A 22,672-nucleotide genomic window follows, 5' to 3' on the forward strand; every position below is an offset into this window, starting at 1 on the left:
GCAGAGCCTAGTTGGGGTCAGTGGGAGTTAGCTGCTTTGGAAAATGCCACTCGCAACATCATTAGCACCTTTGAACCTTAGCCTTTCTGTGCCTCAGTTCCCCACGTGTGACACAGGGCTACGATCAGTGCCCTACCTCACAGTGGTGTGGGAGGATCAATACAGCAAGGACTCTGAGGTGCTCAGAATACTATGGTAACGGGGGGGGGGGCGCATAGGAATACTTCAGATAATGGGGCCCCAGCAAAAACCCACACACAGCTGACAAAGGGGGGCTCAGGACAGCAGGGACCAGCCCTGGAAAAGCGGGAAGGGTGTGAGCATTAGCAACTATCATTCTCAGGAGGAAGCTGGGGGAAAACAGGGCTTTCTACAAGGAGGGGCTAGGGACTATAACCAGAGGCAGGCTCCATGAAGGAGCCAGTGGTGCCAGGGAAGCAGAGAGCTGGCAGTGGATCACAGTTGCTGACAGTTGGAGGGGATAAAGGCACATCAGGCAGGTTGTAATTCCACCCCTCCCAAGGTATCACCTCCAGCAGAGGCTCGCAAATACTAGTTCAAACTGGAGTACTCACACACCAAAGAAAAGACTTTTGGATAAATAGCCTGGATTTACACTGACTCGGGATCTTCTTCCTGATCTAGCAAAGGGACAGGCCCTTTGGTCCAAGAGGGGCCCGCAATCCCTGTGGAAGGGCCGACACCTACCAGAGAGTCAGGGTGAGTGCTCATAAGCTTTTTAGCATGTGTGTAGGTTTCTATTTTTTTAATATTTTCTCTGTAATGCTTTCACCTTAAGAATGTGCTCGCTTACCAAGAGCTGTTGGGTAACACACAACTGCTGGCTGGTACAGTGTTCGTAGCCTCTGGAGAGAAAGCAAACTGCAGCCACTGACCTTCGAGGCAGGGCCCTTCAAGATTTAAAGGCCCTGGGGCTCACAGCCACAGCCAAAGCCCCAGGGCCTTTAAATCTTGAAAAGGCCCCACCTCTTCCGCCACACCTGCACTCAGGACTCCAGCATACCAGTAAGTCCTTTAAGTTACTTTCACCCCTGCCCTCAGTACTCAACCCATTAGTAAGAGTCTCCCCCAATTTCCCCCACAGGGGCAGGATTGGCAGCCGTAAGTCATCCACCTCCAGGCTAGGCCCAGGGGCAGTGCCTTGACAAGGCAGCTCCATCGCCCAAAGACTCAACCCCAGCTGTGCATCACACATGCCCCAGGCTGTGAGGGAGGGGGCTGGGTCCCTGGTTAGAACCCTGCTGGGGAGGCAGGGCTGTGGGGGACTTGGCACGGCGCACGCACCCTGTGGAGAAGGCTCCAGCCAGTGCCTGCCCAGCAGGATACACACAGTGGGCTAAGTGCCCCTTGCAGGAGCCAGGCACAGGGGAGATTGTGTTTCAGGGCTAGAATTAGGTTGGTGGATTAAAGAGCAGCAGGAGCAGCTGCTCCCAGGAGTACACAAAATAAATAATTATAGGGACAAAGGGAGCAGGAACCACAGCTAAAGGAGGAGAGCCCAGCAGGGAGGCAGCACTGGATCAGCTCAAGTTACCACATGGAGAGACAGGCAAACCAGTCTTCCTCGGCCTGGCAGTCAGGTCTTGGCCAGGGAGCTCCTAAGGTACTAGAGTGAACCTCACTGTGTGAGCTCAGCGGCCCCTTTATCCCTCAGACTTGAACAGTCTTTTCCTGTGGGGTTCACAGCATCACCAGCAGCAAATATTCAAAAATCCCAAGTCAGGCCCCCCAAAGTTATGGGACTGGCATAAAAATCAAGAATACAACATAAAGAGTGGGTTCTTGCTGTTTGCTTTCGGAGCCTTTAGGTGCCCGTGGGTCATATTTGCCAGATTTTCTCCATAAACACAAGGGTTAGAAATACACCTCTTTTAAATGAAAGCTGCCAGTCTCATCTAATCACATGGCCCCAGGAGCTGGGGCTTTAAGAATAATCACCAAGCAGCACAGAGTTGGCAACAGAGTTTGGCACATGTGGGCTAGTTAGAAAAGGTGCCAGATTTAGCCCTGGAATTACAGCACAGGGACAACCAGCCCCAACAAGGTCCAGAAGTGTTCAGTGCCCCTTTCTCCCATGAGCCCTACGCCACTCTCCTGAGTCTCGAGGGTTTTGGTTGAATGATGCTTGCCTTTGAGGCAGGCGCATCTACATTTTCAAAATGTGAAACCACGACACTTTAGGCAGCTAGCTTAGGTTCACAAAATAGTCATGCAAAAGGCCCCTTTAAAAAAAGTGTGCTCCTGTTGGTACTGCCAGCTTCTAAGTCAATGACATACGAACATTGCTGGGAGTGAGAATTCTTCCAGAAACTTAATGGGCCGAATGAGCCTGAACACCTGACAACACTCACTATGAGCAACGAATCAGCTCCCATGGTATCTACGCTCATCTGACGTCTCTTCAGTCCAACACTGTTCACCACTCTAAACTCTCCTTCCCTCGTCCCCCGTTCCTGGTGAGCACCAAGTAGATGCTCTGTGCAACGAGACATCTTGAACAAACATTGTGTAGTTAAAGCGCAGACATGTACTGAATGGTGAAAGGAAGAACCCGGGACATCATCTGAAAAGACAGGCCATTTGCTCAATTTATCCCTGACGAGCCAGCAGGTGGCACACAGGACCCTGCAAATCTCTGGGACAACAGCTTGCCGAAGAGGGCCCCTGGCCACCAGGATTTACCTGTTCTTGGCTCCCACAGCCAGCAGTGAGAGCACCCAGCACCCCACAGCCACAGCTTACTTTTAAAATAGTTTATTTCTGGTTTTAAAATATACATCAGTTTGAAAATCTCAGAAAAAACACGTTAGCTGCAGAGGAACAGGCTGGAGTTGGGACACTGAAAAGTGGGCCCCCCCCCAAGAGCCAGTACTGCCAGATACAAGGAGGAGGGTAAAGGCCTGATACCCCATAGACGCAGCCTCAGAGCAGGTTGCTCCTTCTCTCCTGGCTGCCCAACATTCCCCTCACCATTTCTCTTGTGGGTCACACTCCAAAGGAAATGGCACCTCAGGACCAGGGCCTGGACTGGGCCTATGGGCATTCCCTTGCCCTTGCTTCTAGCCTGATGTGATGAAAGGCAAAAGGGAGATTAGCTTTTGCCTTACAGGGACCAGCACACCAACTGCTTCTGCAATCAGGTGGTTTTAATTTTTGTCCTGAACAGCTCGGGACAGCCAGTTGCAGGGCAACCAGGGACCTTTGGATCGAGCCAGGAGAGGAAGCACCTCTCGTAGAGAGATGGAGGTGATCAGACCCACCTACACTAACCAGCTCAAGGACCAGACACAACCCAGGCCAGCTTCATGCTCCCAGCAGCTCACAGGTAGGTCATGACACACAAGTGAGGCCACGCAGCCCAGGAGGCTTGGAGTCAAGCTGTGCTGACAAGGTACAGGAGCCCGATCAACAGGAGAGGCCCTGTGGCTGGGGCATGAAGATGGGGTGGGAGGAAGCAGCAGCTTGGACCTCAGCACTGCAAGGAGGCTACCGGAGAGAGAGGAACTGGCCTGGGCAGAGCCCCCCACATACACACACACACACAGGATCAGTACCTTGCAGGTTGAGGAGGCTCCCACCATTAGCACCAATTTGTTAGGGCAGCTGTGCTGAAATACTGAGTCCTGCCCCAGCACCACACTGAGCTGAGTGGCCAGGAACAAGGCAAGTGCACAAGCAGCCGCTGTGACCAGAGTGCCCAAATCTATTCACACAGGAAGCAGCAATGGGCTGGGCCAAGATACAGGAGAGGGAATAGCTCCCTTTCACACAGGGCCATCCCTAGCCATTTGGGTGCCCTACGCAACACCCCCCTCCCCGGATGGGGGGTTGTGTGGGGCCCCAGGCCTCCCCCCCGGGGTCTGGGAGGCAGGAGCAGAGGGGGGCACTTTTGGGGGGCCCACAGGCCCAGAGAAATAATCGGGGGCCAGGAACAGCCCGCTCCGCTTCCCTTGCCCCGGCCCTGTCGCTTGAGGGAAGGGATCCCCCACTCACCGGCAGCGACGGGAAGTGGAGCAGCCCGGCCCCAGCCCGCTCTACTCCACCAGCTCCCAGCCGCGGCGCTCTGCTTCCCGCTGCCGGTGAGTCTGGGGGGTGGGGGGGAAGAAACCTTTCCCTAACTCCCCCCCTCCCCCCAGCGACACAGCTGGGGCCGGGGTGAGGGACGTGGAGTGGGCTAGGGCTGCATCGCTCCACTTCCCGCCGCCAGTGACTGTGGGGGGCGATCCTTTCCCCAACCTCCCCGCACTCACCCGCAGCGGGAAGCGGAGCAATGCAGCTGGGAGCTGGCAGAGTAGAGCGGGCTGGGGCCAGGTTGCTCCGCTTCCCGCTGCTGCTGGTGAGTGCGGGGTCACTGGGGGAAGAGGTGGAATGGGGCCGGGCCAGGGGCGGAGCAGGGGGAAAGGGTAAGAAGTGGGGCGGAGGGAGTTGTCCAGGGCCCCATACCCCCCTAGGGATGGCCCTGCCCCTTGCAGTGGGTGCAGCCCATGGGAAGGCCGGCCAGGGTATAGGGCTGGTCGCCAGGGCTGGTGCTGCCACATATGCAGCACGCAGCTGCCTAGGGCACCATGAAACTTGGGGCAATTTGGTGCCCCAAATTTCATGATGCCCTACGCAGCTACATATTGCTAAGGATGGCCCTGCTTTCACATGCCCTGCAGCCTCCAGGCTGGAGCTGAGAGCAAAGCTTTGGCCCTGGCTGCCACCAGCCACAAATGGAGGCGCTTAGGGAGGGACACTGCCCCAGGGCAGCATCTCTTGCTGGGTTTGAATGGGAGTTTCCTTCCTGCAGAGAGAGGCTGCACCCTCCATACATAGCGAAGCACAGGCAGCAGCTCGCTCTCACTGGAGGAGGACACCACAGCTCCAGCTTCAAACCCACCACAGCCAAGGGAAGGGGGTCCCCCGGCCCAAGGCAGCAGCATAGAGACCATGCCAGTGTGCTGGGTTACACCTTCGGGGTGGAGAGGCAAAAATCCAGAGAGGCAAGGAAACCCCTAACAAAACACTGGGGCTCTATCCCCCAAATAAAATATCTACACTCCTGACTTCTCCCCTTCCCCGCCCCAGGGACACTGAGCACATAAACACTGAAAAGAGAAATCGTACCAACACTGAACACGAGGAAAATCAAACACAACTCCAGCCCCGCCAGTGGAGAGGCCTTGGAAGGGCACCAGAGCCAGCCCGGGACCCAGCCAGAGGAAGAGGGGCACATGCACGGGGGCCTCCCCAAAGGGCCACTGCTGAGCCATGAGGTACCGTGTCTGCACACAGCAGTGATAAGCCCTGCTCCTCAGGGCGTCTCCCTCTCTCCCCAGAGCCCTTGCTGGGGCCCTGCCCAGAAGCAGCTTGCTACTGTCTTTCATTTATTGCTCTCCTGGGGTAAAATCCTGCCCTGGAGTCCATATGGCTCTGCTGGAGTAGAAAGGCCAGGATGGGAAGGGTGGCTCCTAGGGCAGGACCTCACCCCAGACCTCTGGGCAGACAATGGATTGGCTGTCAGCTGCTTTGTTCATTTATGCAGGAAGAGAAAAACAAAACATTTTAAAAGCAAAGGCCTGGAAAGAATTAAAATGAGAGGAAGACCCAGGAGCAGAGACTCAGCACCAGCCAAACACGAGCCAGGCCAGTGCAACAGCCCCCAGAGATGGGGAGAGACAAACACAATCCAACCCACAGCACACAAACCACTGCCATGGGAACTCTGCAGGCCAGCCGGGGGCAGCTCTGGCCCAGTCCCATGGCAGAGGGAACTGGGGCTCTCCCAGGGCATTGCCTCTGCATGAGCCACGTGTTGGGCCAGGCCCAGGAGCTAGGCAGCAGGGATCTGCAGAGGAAGCTTTAAGGGAGAGCCAGCCACGACTGCCAGCTGGGTGCCACAGAGATCAACATGGCAGCAGGGGGGGGGAAACAAAAAATAGCAAAACAACCGTCCCCAACTCAATGCTCCTGACCCACAGCAGGGGGCCAGGCAGCAAGGAGCACCCACCCCCCAGGGCAGTCCTCATGCCCCACTCAGCCTGCAGTGGCTCACGGGGATCAGACAAGACCAGGGCAAAGAGTTTCGACTTGTTGGCACAAGTTGAAAGGTAAGAACAGAGCAGCCATGGGCACCAGCACAAGCAGGGCCAGGGCCATGGGCATCAGCCTGAAAACGAGAGCACGGGCATGGGCACCAGGGCATGAGTGTGAGGGCAGGCCCAGGCCCCAGGGTGGGGCTGGAAGATTGAGTGTGACGGCAGGCACCAGACGAGTGGTGAGCACAGGCATGGGCATGCATGCCAGGCCGAGCGAGGCCCCAAGTGTGTGTTCTGGTGTGGTGGGTGCAGAACACCGGCAAGATCCTGGCGCCTCAGAGTATCAAAACCAGAATAAATATAAGGTGGGAGTGGAGCCTGCAGCCCCCTGGGGCATGCGTCGTGCCGGGGACACCAACCCTGTGAGTGGTAAGGCAGCTACAGCACTACCCCAGGGCACTGCTCCCGGCCCAGCCTCAGTTGAGCAGGTTGCCTTGCTCCTGGGCCTGCGTCAGGCTGTCCTTGCGATGGAGATGGTGGACACCCATCCTCTTGGGGCTGCGGTGTGGCCGCCCTGAGGGAGGCTTGCTCCTGCATTCCCCACTCTCCTCCAGGGCTCCCCCTGGGCTGCTCTCCTTGCTTGCTTGCAGCAGCATTTCCCTTTCCTCAGCCGGGCTCCCAGGTGAGCCCCGGTCCACATAGTCCTTGTGCTTCTCTGGCAGGGGGCTGCTGGGCTCAGCGGTGCCCCCGCCACTGCCCTGGAGCAGCTTCCGGGCTTCATCCTGGGAGAAGTCCGTGCCGTAGTCGGAGGAGAAATGGCTCCTGCGGGCTCGGGACTCAGTGCTGTCTGTGTCCACACTCGAGTCCCGGCTCACGGTCCAGCTGCAGCTCTGCGCAGACTCCTCGCCGTCCGAGTAGGCCGAGGCCGCCCTGCCCAGCTCCTGCATGGAGCGGCTGAATCGCTTCTGGAGCTCCGGGGCCATGTCACGGCTGAAGGAGGTGCGGCTCACCAGCACCTGCTCTGAAGTGGGGGGCGCCTTGTCCACAAACATCCGCTGCCAGTTGGCCAGGAGGTCCTCCTCCGAGCTGGCCGAGCTGGCGAAGGCGCTGGGGATCTGGGGTGGGCTGCTGAAAGGGCTGCTCTGCGAGGAGCCGTGTGCCCGAGCCGCCTTGGGAGATGGCTGGTAGGAGCAACTGGAGGCTGAGTGGCGGCCCTCTGAGACAGGGCTGTTAGGGAGCGTCCGGTGCCTCTCACTGCTCTCGTCCTCGCCCTGCACCAGGCTCAGGGAGATGGCCTGTCGCGTGGCATAGGTGCAGTTGGGCAGGGGGCTGTTCTTTGGGATCCTCACCTTGTCCTCAGAGAACTCAATCACCTTACGCCCTGGGTACATGGGGTGGGGAGGGGAGGGCGTAGGGTAGGGGCTCAGCTTCTCGAAGGCAGGCACCTCCTCTGGCAGGCTCTCCACACTGCTCTGTGGCTTGCAGCCCCCGTTCTGCTGCTTCCCCACTTCCCCTCTCTCCTTCCCAGGCAGCCCTGGGCTGGGGCAGGCATCCAGCAGAGCTCCACTCATGTCCACGTGCACAAAGACATCCTCAGCCATGGGACAGCTGCCGCTGCTGGACTTGGCAGAGTTCAGGACCAGTGACTCGGGCTTCTCCAGGACTCTGGCAATAACTGAGGTGGGCACAACGTCAGATGGGGCCAGGGTATGTGCAGCCTCCTGCCCAGGGCCTGGGGACTCCTGGGTGCTGTGCAGGTGCTTATTGACCATGTCCTGCAGCTCGTAGGGAAGCTAGGGAGAGAGCGAGAGGGCATTAAGCAGGGGCTGAAACAGCCCCTCAAGGCCTCAGCAGAGCCCGGAGAGGCTGCGACAGAGCCACAAGCAGCATTTGGGAGACTGCAATACGCTGCCTGCTCCGCCCAGCCCTAGCAAACACCCCACACTTGCCTACCCCCAACATACTCACCTGCTCACCTGGGCATGGCCCAGCCACTGACATACATGCTGCCCTCCCCACCCTCAAAACAGGCCTGCCCCACAGGAGGAGTTAGCAGAGCTTTCCCAGCTCTAACTTCTGGCTGCAGGATGCACATGGCAGCCTGCCCCAAGCCTGCCCAATGGGCCCCATTCGGGAGAGGGAGCAAGGGAAGCCTGCTCACGGGCCTCAGGCCCATAGCTTATGAGAGTGGAGATGAGGCCTAGCTGGTGTGTGCTAAGCAAAGGGGCTATTGATCAGTGGAAAATCAGCTGGTGGTTGCGTAGAAGTGACTGAACAGCCCCCACTGGCAGGATCTGCAGCTCCCAGGGCACGCACAGTAATTACAGCCCCACCGCCTTGGCAGCCTGCCCTGGGATCAGTATCGATGACTGTCCTAGCACTTGCCGACTCCTCCGCCTGGTCTAGATGCCTCACTGAGGCATCAGCAGCTGGGACAGAGCCTTGGTGACCCCCACCCCTCACTGTGGGTTTAGCTGCTGGTTCAGAGCTCTCAGCACCAGAATAGTAACACTCAGGGCATGCCAAACATTTCACTGCACCCTGGGGGCAGCCCCTTCGAGTCCAGGGTAAACTGGCTGCAGGACTGGGGTGAGCACGGACCTGCCACTGCCAGCCAGACAAGCAGGTCGATTCCACCCTGCCTGTTAAATACCATGTTGACCTTTGACTGGCCACACAGAGCCATGGCACAGGCTGCTGCAAGAGGGATCCTGCAGTCAGACAGGTGGGGCCAGGGCACACAGAGTGGGAACAGTGGGTGCGAGGCAGAAGGTCCCTGCACAACTGCATTTTGCCTCCAGTGGCACCCGAGTGTGGCTGAGCCCTCTGGGGACAGAATTCAAAGCTCCTGTGAGGGGGAGACAGCTGGGAGAGGTGAAGGTTACCCCACCAGTAACCGATACGGTGACCTCAGGAGCGCTAATCTGAGACATGCTTGGGGGACGACACACCAGTCACATGCTCACTCACAAAAGACAAGCACCAGAGTTGGATGTGCAGGGTGCTGGGAGGGCTCTCTAAGGGGCTGGGGTGCAAGGAGCCCATGTGAAGAGGCTTTATGGAGAGGTAGTGAGAATCCTGGGGCTGGGGCCAGATCCCGTTCTGGTGGAACAAGAAATGCCAATACAAACATGGGCTCCTCCCTCACCCACGGGGACAGGCCATTCCCAGCCTAGTGCTGCACCCAAAGCCTTGCCCTCCCTCATGCCCTGCCTGCCGACAGATCTGAGAGCCCCCAGGGGTGGTGAGCATACCCAAACCTGGCACGGGTAGCCGCGTCAGTGAGCCAGACCAGCTGCATCCTGGTTCACCTGGCCCCTCAGTAGGCAGGACAGGCCTTGCACATGGCTAGGTGTGAAGGGGGAGAAGACAAAAGGGTCAGCGAGAGGCCTGCTCCTCTGCCAGCTGCCTTCAGGCACCCGACAGGCTATCGGATTCAAGGCTATTGTGCTGTAGACAACGCTCCCTCCCTTGGAAAGGCAGCTCAAGGATCTTTTTATATCAGTCCCCAACTGAGACGTGAAATGGAGCCAGCCTGAAAGAGGAGCCAGCAGAGGCCTTGCACAGGGGGCCGGGAGCTCCTTACACCTTTGCCTGATGCTCGGGGAGGGAGGGGTCACTGGGACACAAGGCAGCTCCCCCACCCACAGAGGAGAGCAACCAGGTATGGAGTAAGGGCTGGGCACAGAGCAGCTGTGAGCCCCTCCACCACCCTGCAGCAGAGCTGCTACTCACATCAGCAAACTTGTGGTTCCTGAAGTGGGACTTGTTGCACTTGAGCAGCTGCACTGCGAGGTTACAGTCCTGCCGATAGCGCTCCTGCCAAGAGAGAGCACGGGGGTCACACACACACACCAGCCGACACCTCACTCACATGGGGAAGGGGAGGTCAGCCAGCCTACACCATGGGGCTCCCACCACTCCCCTGGGGAGGCTCCTTTGCAGGCCGGTACCTCTCTTGGCCATTCGGCTGACATGCTCCTCTCCATTTCAGCTCCTCAACTAGCTTCAAACTGGAGAGTTCAGTGCCTAAACAGGCCCTCACAGCCCTTCTCTGAACTCCTGCCAGCATTAATAACGTGCCCAGAATCAAGTGCAAGATCCCAGGCACTGTGGCACCAAAGCTGCATGGAGGGACCATCCCTCTCCCGGCTCTGGGCTGCTCAGCCTTTAGTTTTGCAGCCCAAACTCAGGTGGGCCTTTTTTGCTGCCACTTCACACAGCAAGCCCAGATCTCATTTGCTCTCTGCTCAACTTCTAGGACGCAAGTCAAAGGTCATGCTGCTATTTCCTGCTTCCCCTCTCTATTATTTATCTGTCCTCACTGGCGCCCTCAGCTCCCCACAATTTCAGCCGTGATTAAGACCACAGTTATGTCACGGAATCCGTGACTGCCATTGACCTCTGTGACATTTTCTGCCCTGGGGTTGGAGCTACCAGCCCTGGTGGGTGGGCGGCGGTACCCCACACAACTGCCCAGTGGGCAGACCCCCAGCAGCTGCCCAGCTGCAGCAGGGACTCCCCACAGCTGCAGCCAGTGGCTGGGGGACCCTGCAGCTACCAGCCCCAGGGGGACCCTGCACTGCAGCAGTGGGGGACCCAGGAGCCTCAGCAGCAGTGGGTACTGAACCCACCTGCCCCTTTTGTCAGGGATATTTTTAGTGAAAGTCAGGACAGGTCACAGGCTGCTGTGAATTTTTATTTCCCATGACCTGTCCATGACTTTTACTAAAAATATCTGTGAGAAAAACTTAGCCTTAGCCATGATGAATGTCAGCCATGTGCTGCTTCCCCTCCCCATTCATTAGTAAGGAAGTTATAGACCAGACCTTACATGATCAGCCATGAAAATTCTACCACCCATTTCCCCACGTTGAGCAGACAGGCTGTGGACTGGACACTTACATTGAGCTCCTCAAGTTTATTGATGGTAGTTTTGGCATCTAGCAGCTTGTTAGTGAGCGCCACAATCTCCCAGTCCAGGGTCTTCCGGTCCATCTCAGCCTTTTTTATCTGGGGCACAGGAATACAAGGCGTAAATCCCACCAGAACAGGCTGGCCTGGCCTCTCACCCCACCTAGCCCCCTGCATAGCACACAAACGCATTCAGCTTGGAAATAAAACCTTCCAGACAGACAGGTAACAGCCCCGGCTCTTCACAGAGGGAGGGTCTCTGACAGCACATGAAGCCAGCCACCCTATGCTGGCTGCTCAGAATTCTTGCCATGTTTGTTAGTTACTGAAGTGAGGTGAGTTTGATCCTTCGCAGCCCAGCTGCTCTTCCTACCCTTCCTGCAGTGGCAGCATGGAGAGACTGAACTCCCTCTCAGCTTTAGAGTCACAAGTGGACCACACTGGCACCGGGGAAGAAGCTTGCACTGGTGCTTCTCTGGAGATACACAAAGGATTCAGTCCCTGCCAATCCAACACTCTTCACCAGCAGCATAGATCACTGGGTTTGTGACATCCAATCCTCTCCACCATGGCAACAGGAAGCTGCTGCTCAGAGAGGCATGGGAGTCAATGATTGATACAGCAGAAGTTGACTCAGCATCTGCTTTTGCATAAAAGCTCAGAGAAGAGTCTGGGGCTTGCCCTGGTGTGAAAGGACCTGTCTGTGCAGTTTAATCTTAGTTAATTCTATTCCCAAAGGGGAACATTTCCTCACTGGACTCCCAGTGGGTTCCTGCTCAGGGGAAATAGACATGAGGGCTTATAGCAGTGAGGGGGCAACAGCTCAGAGCTCCCAATCCAGCTCCTCTACCTGTCCCAAGTCCTCAGGGCCACAGAAGCCCCAGAATCTGCACTCAGTCTGTGACCATTTGTGGACCAATGGTGGAGCAGGGCCCAGTGCGACAGGCGGTGACACATGCAGGAACAGGGCATTTCTGAAACACGGATTGACTTTTTGGCAATTGCATAAATAATATTAACCCTGAAAGCTCTTAGTGCCAAGAGCAAGAACTGACCCTGCATTCTCTATTAAGGGCAGGTGAATGATGATGACTAGAACAAGCATCTGTTTACTTACAGTACAGGTAGGCCAAATGGGTTCACAACCGCCCACCCCCATAACACAAGTGTTGGAGCCTGTGGGCACTACACTTCCTAGCAGGCAATGCTCCATTTGGATCAGAAGCAAATGCTCACATTTGGCTGGAGCACTGCGTGCTAGGACCAGTCGTCTCTGCGGACAGCTGTTTTGTTCAGTAGAGGTGGAGCCCTTGACTGGACGAGGTTTTGGGGCCCCGCAGTCGAGAATGGTGCAAGTGGGCCAAGTAATGTGTGACTGACAATGAAAATGACAGGCTGAGATATGTGAAGAGGAGAAAAAAAAAACCACACAAACGAAAAGACGCAACTGCAAAAATCCAGCTTTGGCTGAGAGAGGCCTGAGAGGTGAGTGCGCCCAGAGTGTGCCAGCGGCAGCATGGGGAGGAGAGAGAGAGAGAGAGGGAGAGAAAAGAAACAGCCATGAGTGTTATGAATGCACACAATACACACACACATGCTGGCTCCGCTCCAACAGCCCCAGTCCCCCGGGAGCAACACATCCCCGGCACCTTTCAAAGAGGTTGATGCAACATGACAATTACATTGCGGGGAAACCAAGCTCTGGTGCATGATAAAGTGGGGACTCAGGAAAGTACCCAGTTCAGGACAATAGGCTAGGCCTGGGGAGGATCATGGCCAGAACCTCCCTCATGAGCTGCTGCAATGCCTGCCCTGTAAGCCAGGGTCCCTTCCCTCCGTCCCAATTCACAGGATTCCCCCACTTCCTCTCCGCAGAGGCTCAGCAGGTCAGTTACCAGGGTATGCAGCTTCTCCTCCAGGTCCTGATTGGTTCTCTGTGAAGCAGTGTAGCTGTTCTGTAACCTAAAGAGGCACGAATGTCCAAGTGAAAAGGAATCCAGGCCATCAACTCAAGTCCTCTTGATAGCCTGGAAGGCGAGAGCTGCCCCTCACACACCAGGAAAGGCTGCTTGCTACAAAGCATACGACATGTTAACTCTTTGCCATGATTCTCTCTCTCGGAGGCTGTGATCCCTTCAGCTCTCAAGCTAGACTGGGTCAGTACTTGGATGGGACACCTCCAAGGAAAGAGAGGCTGTTGCAGGAAGTGGTGTGGGCACTCTATAGCCTTGGGCTCTAACGTGGCGGTAGGGAGTGCTGTTCTAACTAAGGTGCTGCCTTTCAGGTGAGACTTAAAACAGGGAACCCAGCCAACTACAGCCACTGATGCCCTTTGCATTTGTCAGGCTATTAACCCCCAAATCCTGGCTAAATTCCAGCTTGGACAATTTCATTCTGCCTCTGTACTATTCAAACAGATAAGGAATTCTCCATTTCCTGCCTTAAACTGCTGGGTAGCATTGCTGTGCTCCTCCCCTGAGGCGGTTACAATGGGTGCTGAGCTTTATCTGTAACTCTCCTAATCTCCCCATACCGCATGCCTCAGGTTAACACAACACAGGCTCAGCCTTCACCAGCCAGCCAAGTGAGTCCCTAGACAGAGGTACCCTGTCTCCCCGCAGCCACATCCTCCTCTCTGGTGTTTGCCATACCTGCGGAATTTGTCCTTGAATTTCTCCAGCTCTTCGCGGTTCTGGCCCAGCTCCAGCTCCAGGTAGTCCTGGCCGGACTCCAGCTCCCTCTCCATCGACTCCATCTTGTTGGTGACATAGGCCAGCCGCCGGCGCAGCTCCTCGTTCTCATGCTGCAGCAACCTGAGGCACACAGAGCAACAACGCTCCACTCAGTAAGCGATGGGGGCTGCCGGCCTCAGTGCAGACACCAGCATCTAAGCTCACCTCGGGGCCCTCAGAAGCAGAGGCCCCATATAGACACTGATGATGCTTCCAGGTTGTTCTGGTGGCACCATCCAAAGAGGTGCTAATGGCCCCCCATCCCCTTTCCAGCTTAGTTATTGGGGAGCATACAGGCATTTCACACACAGACCTCCCCTGTGAACGGAAGGGATTCTTTAGGCTCAGATCTCATCCCTCCTCTCACACCCACAGCGGGACATCATGGTGTCTGAAAGGTGGCTGTGTGCATACACTGCCCACGGAGGACTCAGTTGCTCCTCTGGACTCCCAACTATTGTTCCAAGCCCCAGGACAAGGACTATGGGAGGAGGCTCTGCAGGTCAAGAATATGGGGCATTAGCAGAGCTGGGGGGAGCAGAAGTGGACTAGTGGAGGGGATGCTGAAGAGGACAGGAGTGAGCTGCACGGACAGAGTTTGGGGGCGGTTGCCCTAGGTTGCTGTTGCTCATGCCGTGGGTTTTATTTTTATGAGCAGTCAGTGCCTGTAGCAATAAACTAAACTGGCAGGAGAGACGTGTCTGTGCAGCTGAAGAGACGAGAAATTCAAGCCCTTGCTTCCTGGCAGCACAGGTTGCTCTCTACTCTTGCAACAGGGGCAGAGAAGCGTACAGCAGCACCGCTATCCATGTCACCAGCTCCCTCTCAGGTTACAGCATTTGGATAAAGTCCACTAGCCAAATGGGCTGCACAGCTTAGGTGTCCCTCCCTGGAAAATGAAACCCACTCAATAATTTATCCCAGCCCATACTGCAGGAGTTGGACATGAAAGAGGCATCGCAAATCCCCAGCCCCAACCATAACCCTACCCCTAACCATGCAGTAGAGCAGGAGTCCCTGCAATTGCTGGGCCAGCGAGTGCAGCTGGCGTGGGGAGCTTGGGCTGTGGAGGGAGGCATGGGCAGCATACTCGTTATGGGGAGATGCCGTGGCAGCCTCCAGCAGGCCCCATTATAACACTAAGTGCTGTGCTCCCCTCAAACAAAGAGACACTCAACTCAGAGGGATGTATGAGAGGCACTCACTCCTATGTGTGCTTTCACTGTGCTCAACTGTTCAGAGAAACCTAGAAAATACAGCCTCTCTCTAGCTGCGTCTGTTCTTCACTTGGGATCTTGAGGGGAGTGAGATCCACAGAGCTGCCTCCTGCTAATTTCTGCCTGTGCAGCAAGTTTTCGTTCACTGTCAGCAGTGGGAGCTCATACACTACAGTGGGTCACACCAAAATGGTAGTGCTTTGAGTTTTTCTCCCTTTGATGGTGAAGAATAGATGTTTAGAATCAGGTGTGTTTGCCCCGCCACCTCAAACTGTAACAGCATTAAAGGAACCCCGAGGAGGCTCTGCAGGTCAAGAATCCCGTCTGCACAGCGGCTCTGCAACTGTCCTTTCAGGGAATGCAGAGAACCACAGTGAAACTTGGCAAGTGGGAGCAGAACAGAGCAACACCTGCCCCAGTCTCTCCATATGGGCCTAGCTTCTCAACAGAAGGGAAACCCATCATGCAGATTCAAAGGGCTGAGCAGTACGGGGGAAGCTGGACAATGGGAGGTGGGAATCGGCACACACACAGCTGCAGTGAGAATGGAGCATGAGAAGGGAACAGGACACTTACTTCATCCTTTCTGCATCCGTCAAGGGCTCCTGTGGTGAGAAGAAAACAGCTGTAAGAACCTCTCAAAATAGGTGTCAGACTCAAGCAAGTACCAAAGGGCAAGTTATTGAGAGGTGAACTCCTCCCACTACCCCGACAGCTCTGGGCAGGCCATGTCATGCATAGCTAGCAAAACTGGACTCTACGTGCACTGCTCAGACACTGCTTCTCAAACTAGTCAATATCAAGGCAGACCACATGGTTTATTTCAGGGTCAGCAGTAGTCTAGGTTAAACCAGAGACTTTCACAGACAGCCTGCAACTTCTTTCGCGCTGTGCTACAAGTTCAGGGACCCTGCAGTCATCACCCCACAGCTGCTGCCTCAACCTTCAGCAGCCTCACAACGTCTGGGTGGTGAGGATGGGAGTCTCGTGGACCTGCATACACAAACCTATGAACCCTTCACTGTGGTGGTAGTGGTAGCACCCCTGGAGAAAATGAAAGAACTGCTCTAAGTGGCTGAGGAGCTGGGAAGCACCTTTTCCATTTGCTTCACCCAGGTAAGCCCAGATGAGGGTTCCTCTGTGCTCAACTCGAGCAGGTTACTGGAACCAGGCTCCTACGTAAACCTGGACACAAAAACAACAGGCAACATGCTGAAGGCCAAACAGCCCGACAGAAGGGCCTACAGTGTTGGGAGCAAGTCACCTGCACCTCTCCAGCAGACACCCCACGCCAGAGCTCCTGCACATAGGCAGGGGCAGGGGAGTGGGTAGGAGCAGCTTAGCCTCCCCACTCTGTGCATTTGATGTGCTAGCCCAGGTGACAGCAGCTGCCTCTCAACATGCCTCACTTGTGCCTGGGAGGAGAATTCCATCGTCAGAGCCAGTTCGTGCTAGCAGGAATGGCCCTTTCTGGGAAGAGGAGGCTAACCCAAGAAGCTGGAGGTTTCTCTTTGGAAATCCCAGGTTGTTTTCAATGACTTGAAGGAGCAGCTTTGGGACATACTGGATGGAGCCCTGGAGCCTTAGCCAAGCAAAGCACACAGGTCCCCAAAGATGACACTGCGCTTCAAAAGGTGCATATTAAGAGACATACAAGGTCCACGCATGGGACCCTGCCACAGAGATTCCCTTGGAAGAGATTCAGTGCTAGCAATAACATGGTATAGAAGCCGGCCCAATCATGGCCCTAATGCACAGCGGGGCCATGTCCCGCTCCCAACAACCTAGAGTGCACTGCACTGGCCCACCCTGTACAGGGTGGCCCCATAGCTCCAGCTGCACTACGCATACCATGTCCCCAGCACTAACTGCACTGTATATAGCCTGATACAGCCCCAGTCCCAAGTGCCCTGTATTAACTCATACCGTACGCAGCATCACCGCCCTGCAACTGCCTTGCCTCTGAGGACTCCAACTGATACTAGGCAATCAGGTGCACAAGTATCAGGCCAGGAGATGGGTGATTCCTGTTTAAATGAGTCGATGTTCCAGGAGCCTGCTGGGTGGATCGAAGGGGAGGGGTTGGCAGCTCTCCCAGACAAGGACTCTACCTCAATAGACAAGGGACTTCACACATAAATACGGATCTGATTTACCAGGATATCCAGCCATGTGGGGCACATATCTTAAAACACTGGGAGGATTCAAAGGCGCCCATAGGGCACTAGACCATCCCGCTGTGTCCAGCTCTGCGCACTGTAGGGTGACCAGATGTCCCAATTTCATAGGGACAGTCCCAATATTTGGGGCTTTTTCTTACATAGGCTCCTATTACCCCCCAACCCCATCCCGATTTTTCACACTTGCTATCTGGTCACCTTGCACACTGGTACCCTGCAGTCTGCTAGGCAGATTCTAAACCCAGGAAAGTAGACAAGCCTGCAATGGGGAAAGAGGCACCAGCTGCTGCTTTTATGGCTAACAACTTCAAGGGGCAGCTGTTCCCTTCTCCCCTTTGAACAGAGGCACTCCAACTGGGTCACAGCTGGGAGCAACACAGCCAAGGAGCAGGATCCTGCTCCTTGGTTGTGTTGCCTTTTGGAGACCTCTGTCCCCATCCTGGGTGAGGGGCCTGGGCTCCAGGACTCTGGCACCTACCTTGTTTAGTGCTAGGCTGAAGGAAGGTGAGGTTCTAGGTGAGGCAGTGCCCTCCTCCTGGCTCCAGTGTGTCGGAGGGGAGAAGGATGCGCTCTCTAGGTAGCCTGGCTCTGTCACTGGCTTCTGGCCAGGTTTGGTGCCAAGATGCTGAGGCCGCACTTGCCGCAACTGGTGCTTGCTTCGGTCCCTCTCTCTGTCCCTTCCTCCCTCCTGACTGGTTTTCCATGAAGACAGCAGTTGCTGCTGCTGCTCAGAGGACACCCCTGCCAAACCCAGCTCTGCCAGCTGCTGCAGCTCATACTGGCACAGATCCACTACTCGTCTCTCCATGGAGAGGAACTTCTCTTTGCTGCCCTTCCTCACCAGGACAGGCTTTCTCCTCAGCCTGGGGGCCCTCTCAGCCTCTTCAGGGGGCTTCCTCCGGCAGGAAGCCATTTCCAGACCCTCGCGCTTCTTATCTGCCTTTCTCCTGCTCAGGCGGTGGCTCTTCTCAGCTGCTCGCTTGGCCCCCTCAGGCTGGCTTTCCTTTTGACCTTCTGGAGTGGAGCCTCTTGGTGAGGAAGGAGAGTCCTGGCCTCCCCCTCCTCCTCTGGCCTCCCCCAGGGATTGCAGGTGGACAGGGCTCAGCACACGGTGGGTGATCTCATCCAGGAACTTGGAGAACTGCAGCTTCTCCTCAGTGACCTTCTCCTGGCGCTTGATGGCATCGGCAGTGCTGCTGCTGCGCTCCAGCGAGCGTCTCTCCCTCCGGCTGAGGCACAGCTGAGGGTCGCTGTACTTGCGCGAGCTGCGGCCTTGGGCCAGCGTCTCCACCGAGCGGGACTTGCGCAGGCTCTCAGGGCACACTTCCAGTATACCTGTCTGCTTCAGGATCCCTTTGAGAGGCAGATGGGTGGCAGAGACTTGGAACTTCCTGGGAGCTAGGACCTCAGCAGGCTCTTTGAACATGAGGGAGCGTTCCAGGCTCCTGCTCTTGAAGGAGCAGGTGGGCCTCCGGCCTTCGTCTCCAGACACCACAACCGTCTCCACACTGCGGCTCATGAACTTGCTGAGACGCCCCCGGCTAGAGTGCCGGCAGTGCTTCCCGCTCCGCCTCCCTGCCTTCCCACTGTGCAGCAGCACAGGTGACAGAGTCCGGCTCTTCAGGTTCAGCTCCGCTCGGCACCCTGCTACCTCCTTGTCACTGCTCGACTCCAGGGACCAGGAGGAGGAAAAGTTAAGGTTGCGCACCTCAAACCCATCCACCTGTTTGAGCTGTCCTGCCTCGGTGTAACTAAACCCCTCCTGCTGGCGTAACGGCGCCAGGCCCTTAGCCGCCCGGTTATCCGTTACCTGACTCTGCTCGGCCAAAATCACACCGTCTTGGTCGTCTCGAAGGATGGGCAGATCATGACGGATCTCACGGTGCTGTGGCGGTGCCTTGCGGTAAGGCTTCTTGGATGGAGCTGTGCTCGTCATCCTCCCTCCTGCTTGGGTGCGACAACGGGTCACCTGCCAAAAGCAGAAAGGGCAGAGAGAAGAGGGTCACCAGTGCCCCAGCCAGCCTCGAGGGCTTCCCAGCAGAAGGAGATCAAATACCCTATGCTCCCCAGCAGCTCCCCATCCAAAGTGCTGAGAGAGTAGGAGGAGCTGGCTGCCCTGGATCCCGGAGCAGCAGCCGCAGCAGGAAAGGGGGACAGAGAAGAATTTAGCTGTGTCCTTCTCCCAGCCAGTGCGAACAGAGAGTTGGCACATCCCCCCCAGCCGCGCGCGCACGCTCACGTACAGCTTGTGTCCAGATTATCTATAGTAAATGAGAACAGGCCTCAGAGCAGCATATTGATTGGGCTCTTTAGGAAAGGCCTTTTCTAATATGGAAACTGCAAGCCTTACAGGCAGCAGCGACAGTCAGGGCAGGAGCTATTGATCTCGCACTGTCACTGCCAACAGGGGCTACATGGAAGCGGGCAGCAGTCATTAAATGGAGTCCTTGGCTTGCACTAGTTAAAGCCAGATTGTTCCTGGGTGTCTTGAGCGGGACGTGTTGGGGATTTGGGGTGCTGCGACTCTCAGCAGAGAGAAAAACAAATATAAGGCACCATCAAGGCATGAGATGGCAGCTGGGGTGCGTGATGCCACCCAGCCTTCAGGCAAGAGGCTGGATTATGCTATGCTCATCAGTAGCACTATAAGGAAGGCCAGATCAGTCACCGCCCCATCCCTCCTACCTGTGGCAGGCTCAGACTCCCACGCTTCAGGAGAAGTGGTGCAGGATCTGAAAGGGGGCAGAGACATGGGCAGAACTACAACTGTTCTCTGTGGACACGGAAGGGGCTTCTGCTTCCAGCCATTTAGAGGCGATTGCAGCGGAGGGCAGAGCTCAGGAAAGCTCTTGCTGCCATCCAGGGTTTGCATCATTTCAGTAAGACATGGAGTGAGGCGTGCCGCAGGCCACACAGCAATGAAGGTATCTGCTGATGTTTCCAATGCCAAGGGCATGTCCATCCTCTCTTCGTGTACTGGGGTAAGTAACACAGCTACCCCTACGCTCAGAACAGTCTCCCTCTTCCCACCCTCACCGGCTGTCCTTCTCCTTGCCTTACTCTCCCAGCGCTGATAATCTAACGCCGCTCTGTGCCCATGCACCTCTCCTTCCTTCAGCACTTGTGTGGCATCTCTCCAGCTCCCCTGAATTCAGACTAAACCCTCTCCCTCGTAGACAGGAGCTGCTCTACCGTGGCAGGAGCCCTCCCAGCCTGGCTCCTTTCAGAGCATCATTCCCCCTCCCATAGGGAAAGCAGGGACCATTAGTTCAATGGCTTGAAGACTTCCTATTCCTAATCATCTCTGCAATGCTCACTGTGCCCCTCCCTGTCTGAAAACGTGGTTCCTAGCCTGCAGCCCACAGAACACACACTGCACAACTGTTCTCTTCATTTGTACGCCCCCACTAGTGCTCTGTTGTGTCCTGTCTGACACCTAGACTCCCAGCTCTCTGCGGTAAGGACTGTGCGTGTTCCTTGCAGGTACAGTGCCTAGCACAATGGAGCCCTGGTCCCTGTTGAGCTTCCTAGCCATTATATAAACAACAATCATCTCCTGTTGCATCACTCTCTGCTTCGCCAAACACAGAAGTTCCCACAAGCCCTCTCATATGCCCGGAATGCCCTCTCTGAACTGATCTGTAAGGCCACTGCCCCGTCTTCTATCAAATCCTTGGCGCTCACCTTTGCTGCGATGCCCTGGGAAAGGACAGGATGAGGGGAAGATGGGGACAGATGAGGCAATTTCTAATAGTTCTGAAGAGCAAGTCTAAGGTATAGAATGTGTAGAAACACACACTCTGTATCCCTTTCCCTCACCACCTGGGCATCACTTGTCTTTCTAGAGATGGGGTGGGCAATAATTTTTGCAGGGGGACCACTCCACAAATTTTGGTAAGTCATCACAAGCCGCATATTTCTACTATATTAATGAAATTTTAAAATTTAACCTGTCCACTGCAGTGCTATGTAATAAAATAATTTGTGCAAAAACTGAGGTTGCAGGACAGGGTGCGGGGTCTGGGAGGGAGTTTGGGTGCAGGAGGGAGGTCTGGGCTGGTGCAGCATCTTAGGGTGCAGGAAGGGATGTGAGGTGCAGGCTCTGGCCAGGCGGTGCTTACCACAGGCAGCTCCCAGCCAGCAGTGCAGCAGGGCCCAGGCAGGCTGCCTGCATGCCGTGGCCCCACACTGCTCCCAGAACCGGCTGGCTGCTGCCATGTCTCTGAACGCCCCCTGGGGGGAGGCAGCAGCGGGTCTCCATGCACTGCCTGTGCCCACAAGCACCGTCCCCACAGCTCCCATTGGCTGGTGCTGGGGCAGCATGCGGAGCCACCTCCCCTCCACCAGGGTCGTGCAGAGACATGCCGCCAGCAGCCAGCCACTTCCCAGAGCAGCGGCCTGCCTGAGCACCTTGCTGCGCTGTGGGACTTTCAGCAGCCCGGAGGTTGTGAGGACAGAAATGTTAGACGGGCCGTAATTTGCCCTCCCCTCTTTGGGACAGGAACCAGGCGCACCTTTGAATATGCACAGCACCCAGCACAACGGGCCCCAGTCCTGACTAGAGCCCCTGGGAGCTACTCTGCAAGACAAACACCAACACTGCCGGGAGGTAACCACTGGGGCCTGCTCCTTCTGCTGCTCATTGCAGGAGCTGAGGCACATCAGTTGGGTGATAGACCTGCCTTGCTGGAAGGGCTTTCATTCTCCTCAGAAAGAGGTGCTAAGTTCTGACTGGATAGCAGCTCATGTTAGCCACGCAGCAGCTAGGTGACCGAGAGAGGTCTCCTTGTTACCTCCTCCCATAGCTAGGAAGCATGGACATGTGCCTGTGCAGGTGTTACCCTACAGCAATCTTTGTAGCCCATGATGAGTGGAGCACTTACCAGCCTGCGCTCAGAGTTGAAGTCTCATGTAGGGGGACACTCACTCAGATGCCCTACAGGTGAGAACACAAAGAATTTAACAAACCCCCCCCCCAGAGACCACTTGAGTGCCCCAGCCCAACCAAACGTGGGTGTCTGTGCCTGGCTGCAGCACTCCCAATGCTCTGCTCTCATGTGTCTGTGGGGGACCATGTGATAGGGGAGAGAACTGGTCCCCGTCTGTGAGCCCAGTGGGAACTCCTGCTTCAAGGCTCATACTCAGCAGTCAGAGCAGGGACAGCCAGAGGAAGCTGGGCACCCCTTGTTCCCCAGTCCCCAGGCTTTGAGAGCCCTCATTACTGCCCAGTCACAACCCTGTTTTAAAATAAAACAAATATAAGTTTCTGAAGTGGCAGGACCTTCTCCCCCACAGCCCAGAATCTCCTTGACAGGCAGGAAGCCCCATATCCCCTGTGATGCCGCAAAAGCAGTGCAGAAGAATCTACACTTTGATGTTAAGGTAGGTTTCTAGTCCTTTGGAGTGGGTAGAAAACTTCCCAGTGTTACCCTGGTGCAGCACTGCCTTTCCTAGAGCCAAAACAATAGCTCTAAGGGCCCACTCCTGCTTGCGGTGATGGCAAAAGCAAGCCACTAGCAGGAATGGGGACCTTGAGAGTGACACATTTTCCCATTCGCCTCAGTGGGACGTTAGCACTGAACTCTGCACAG

The 22,672-nt window shown here is 55.9% G+C and overlaps 2 protein-coding genes and 1 long non-coding RNA gene across 14 annotated transcripts in view; 1 reads left to right on the forward strand and 2 right to left on the reverse strand.

Moving 5' to 3' along the window:
- The first annotated feature begins 232 nt into the window (after window positions 1–232).
- Window positions 233–22,672, forward strand: part of LOC120400763 — a 29,727-nt gene continuing 7,287 nt past the window's right edge. For 2 of the 4 annotated variants that reach the window (XR_005596052.1, XR_005596055.1), the window contains exons 1-3: window positions 233–720; window positions 3,188–3,346; window positions 22,377–22,463. This is a non-coding gene — a long non-coding RNA (uncharacterized LOC120400763). Of the gene's footprint in view, window positions 721–3,187; window positions 3,347–5,088; window positions 5,217–7,566; window positions 7,691–22,376; window positions 22,464–22,672 lie in introns of those variants that run through there. The other 2 variants (XR_005596054.1, XR_005596053.1) reach the window with 2 other exon arrangements.
- LOC120400762 (translation initiation factor IF-2-like) lies at window positions 2,760–4,868 on the reverse strand. The gene is made up of 2 exons (XM_039529724.1): window positions 4,653–4,868; window positions 2,760–4,582 (listed from the first exon to the last, which is right to left on the reverse strand). Exons 1-2 carry the CDS (start codon window positions 4,832–4,834, stop codon window positions 3,802–3,804), a joined length of 963 nt encoding a protein of 320 aa, XP_039385658.1. The 5' UTR covers window positions 4,835–4,868; the 3' UTR covers window positions 2,760–3,801.
- Window positions 4,908–22,672, reverse strand: part of TJAP1 (tight junction associated protein 1) — a 53,991-nt gene continuing 36,226 nt past the window's right edge. For 7 of the 9 annotated variants that reach the window (XM_039529720.1, XM_039529716.1, XM_039529719.1 and 4 more), the window contains 8 exons: window positions 21,965–22,017; window positions 18,892–19,050; window positions 15,478–15,506; window positions 13,604–13,765; window positions 12,848–12,914; window positions 10,944–11,051; window positions 9,774–9,857; window positions 4,908–7,831 (listed from right to left, as the gene is read on the reverse strand). In XM_039529720.1, coding sequence (XP_039385654.1) covers window positions 6,515–7,831; window positions 9,774–9,857; window positions 10,944–11,051; window positions 12,848–12,914; window positions 13,604–13,765; window positions 15,478–15,506; window positions 18,892–19,017 — 1,893 coding nt within the window. In that variant the 5' untranslated portion in view covers window positions 19,018–19,050; window positions 21,965–22,017 and the 3' untranslated portion in view covers window positions 4,908–6,514. Of the gene's footprint in view, window positions 7,832–9,773; window positions 9,858–10,943; window positions 11,052–12,847; window positions 12,915–13,603; window positions 13,766–15,477; window positions 15,507–15,995; window positions 16,268–16,827; window positions 16,958–18,891; window positions 19,051–21,964; window positions 22,018–22,672 lie in introns of those variants that run through there. The other 2 variants (XM_039529721.1, XM_039529723.1) reach the window with 2 other exon arrangements.

This window comes from Mauremys reevesii, linkage group 3 (assembly GCF_016161935.1).
Source record: "Mauremys reevesii isolate NIE-2019 linkage group 3, ASM1616193v1, whole genome shotgun sequence".
In the NCBI taxonomy this organism is placed as follows: Eukaryota; Metazoa; Chordata; order Testudines; family Geoemydidae; genus Mauremys; species Mauremys reevesii.

Bases quoted from the DNA above. Each gene is read 5' to 3' on its own strand.
- LOC120400762 (XM_039529724.1), bottom strand. From the start codon at position 4,834: ATGTATGGAGGGTGCAGCCTCTCTCTGCAGGAAGGAAACTCCCATTCA. The intron at 4,583-4,652 runs CCTTAGCAATAT...AGTTTCATGGTG, and splicing joins GCATGTGAAAGCAGGGCCAT to CCCTAGGCAGCTGCGTGCTG.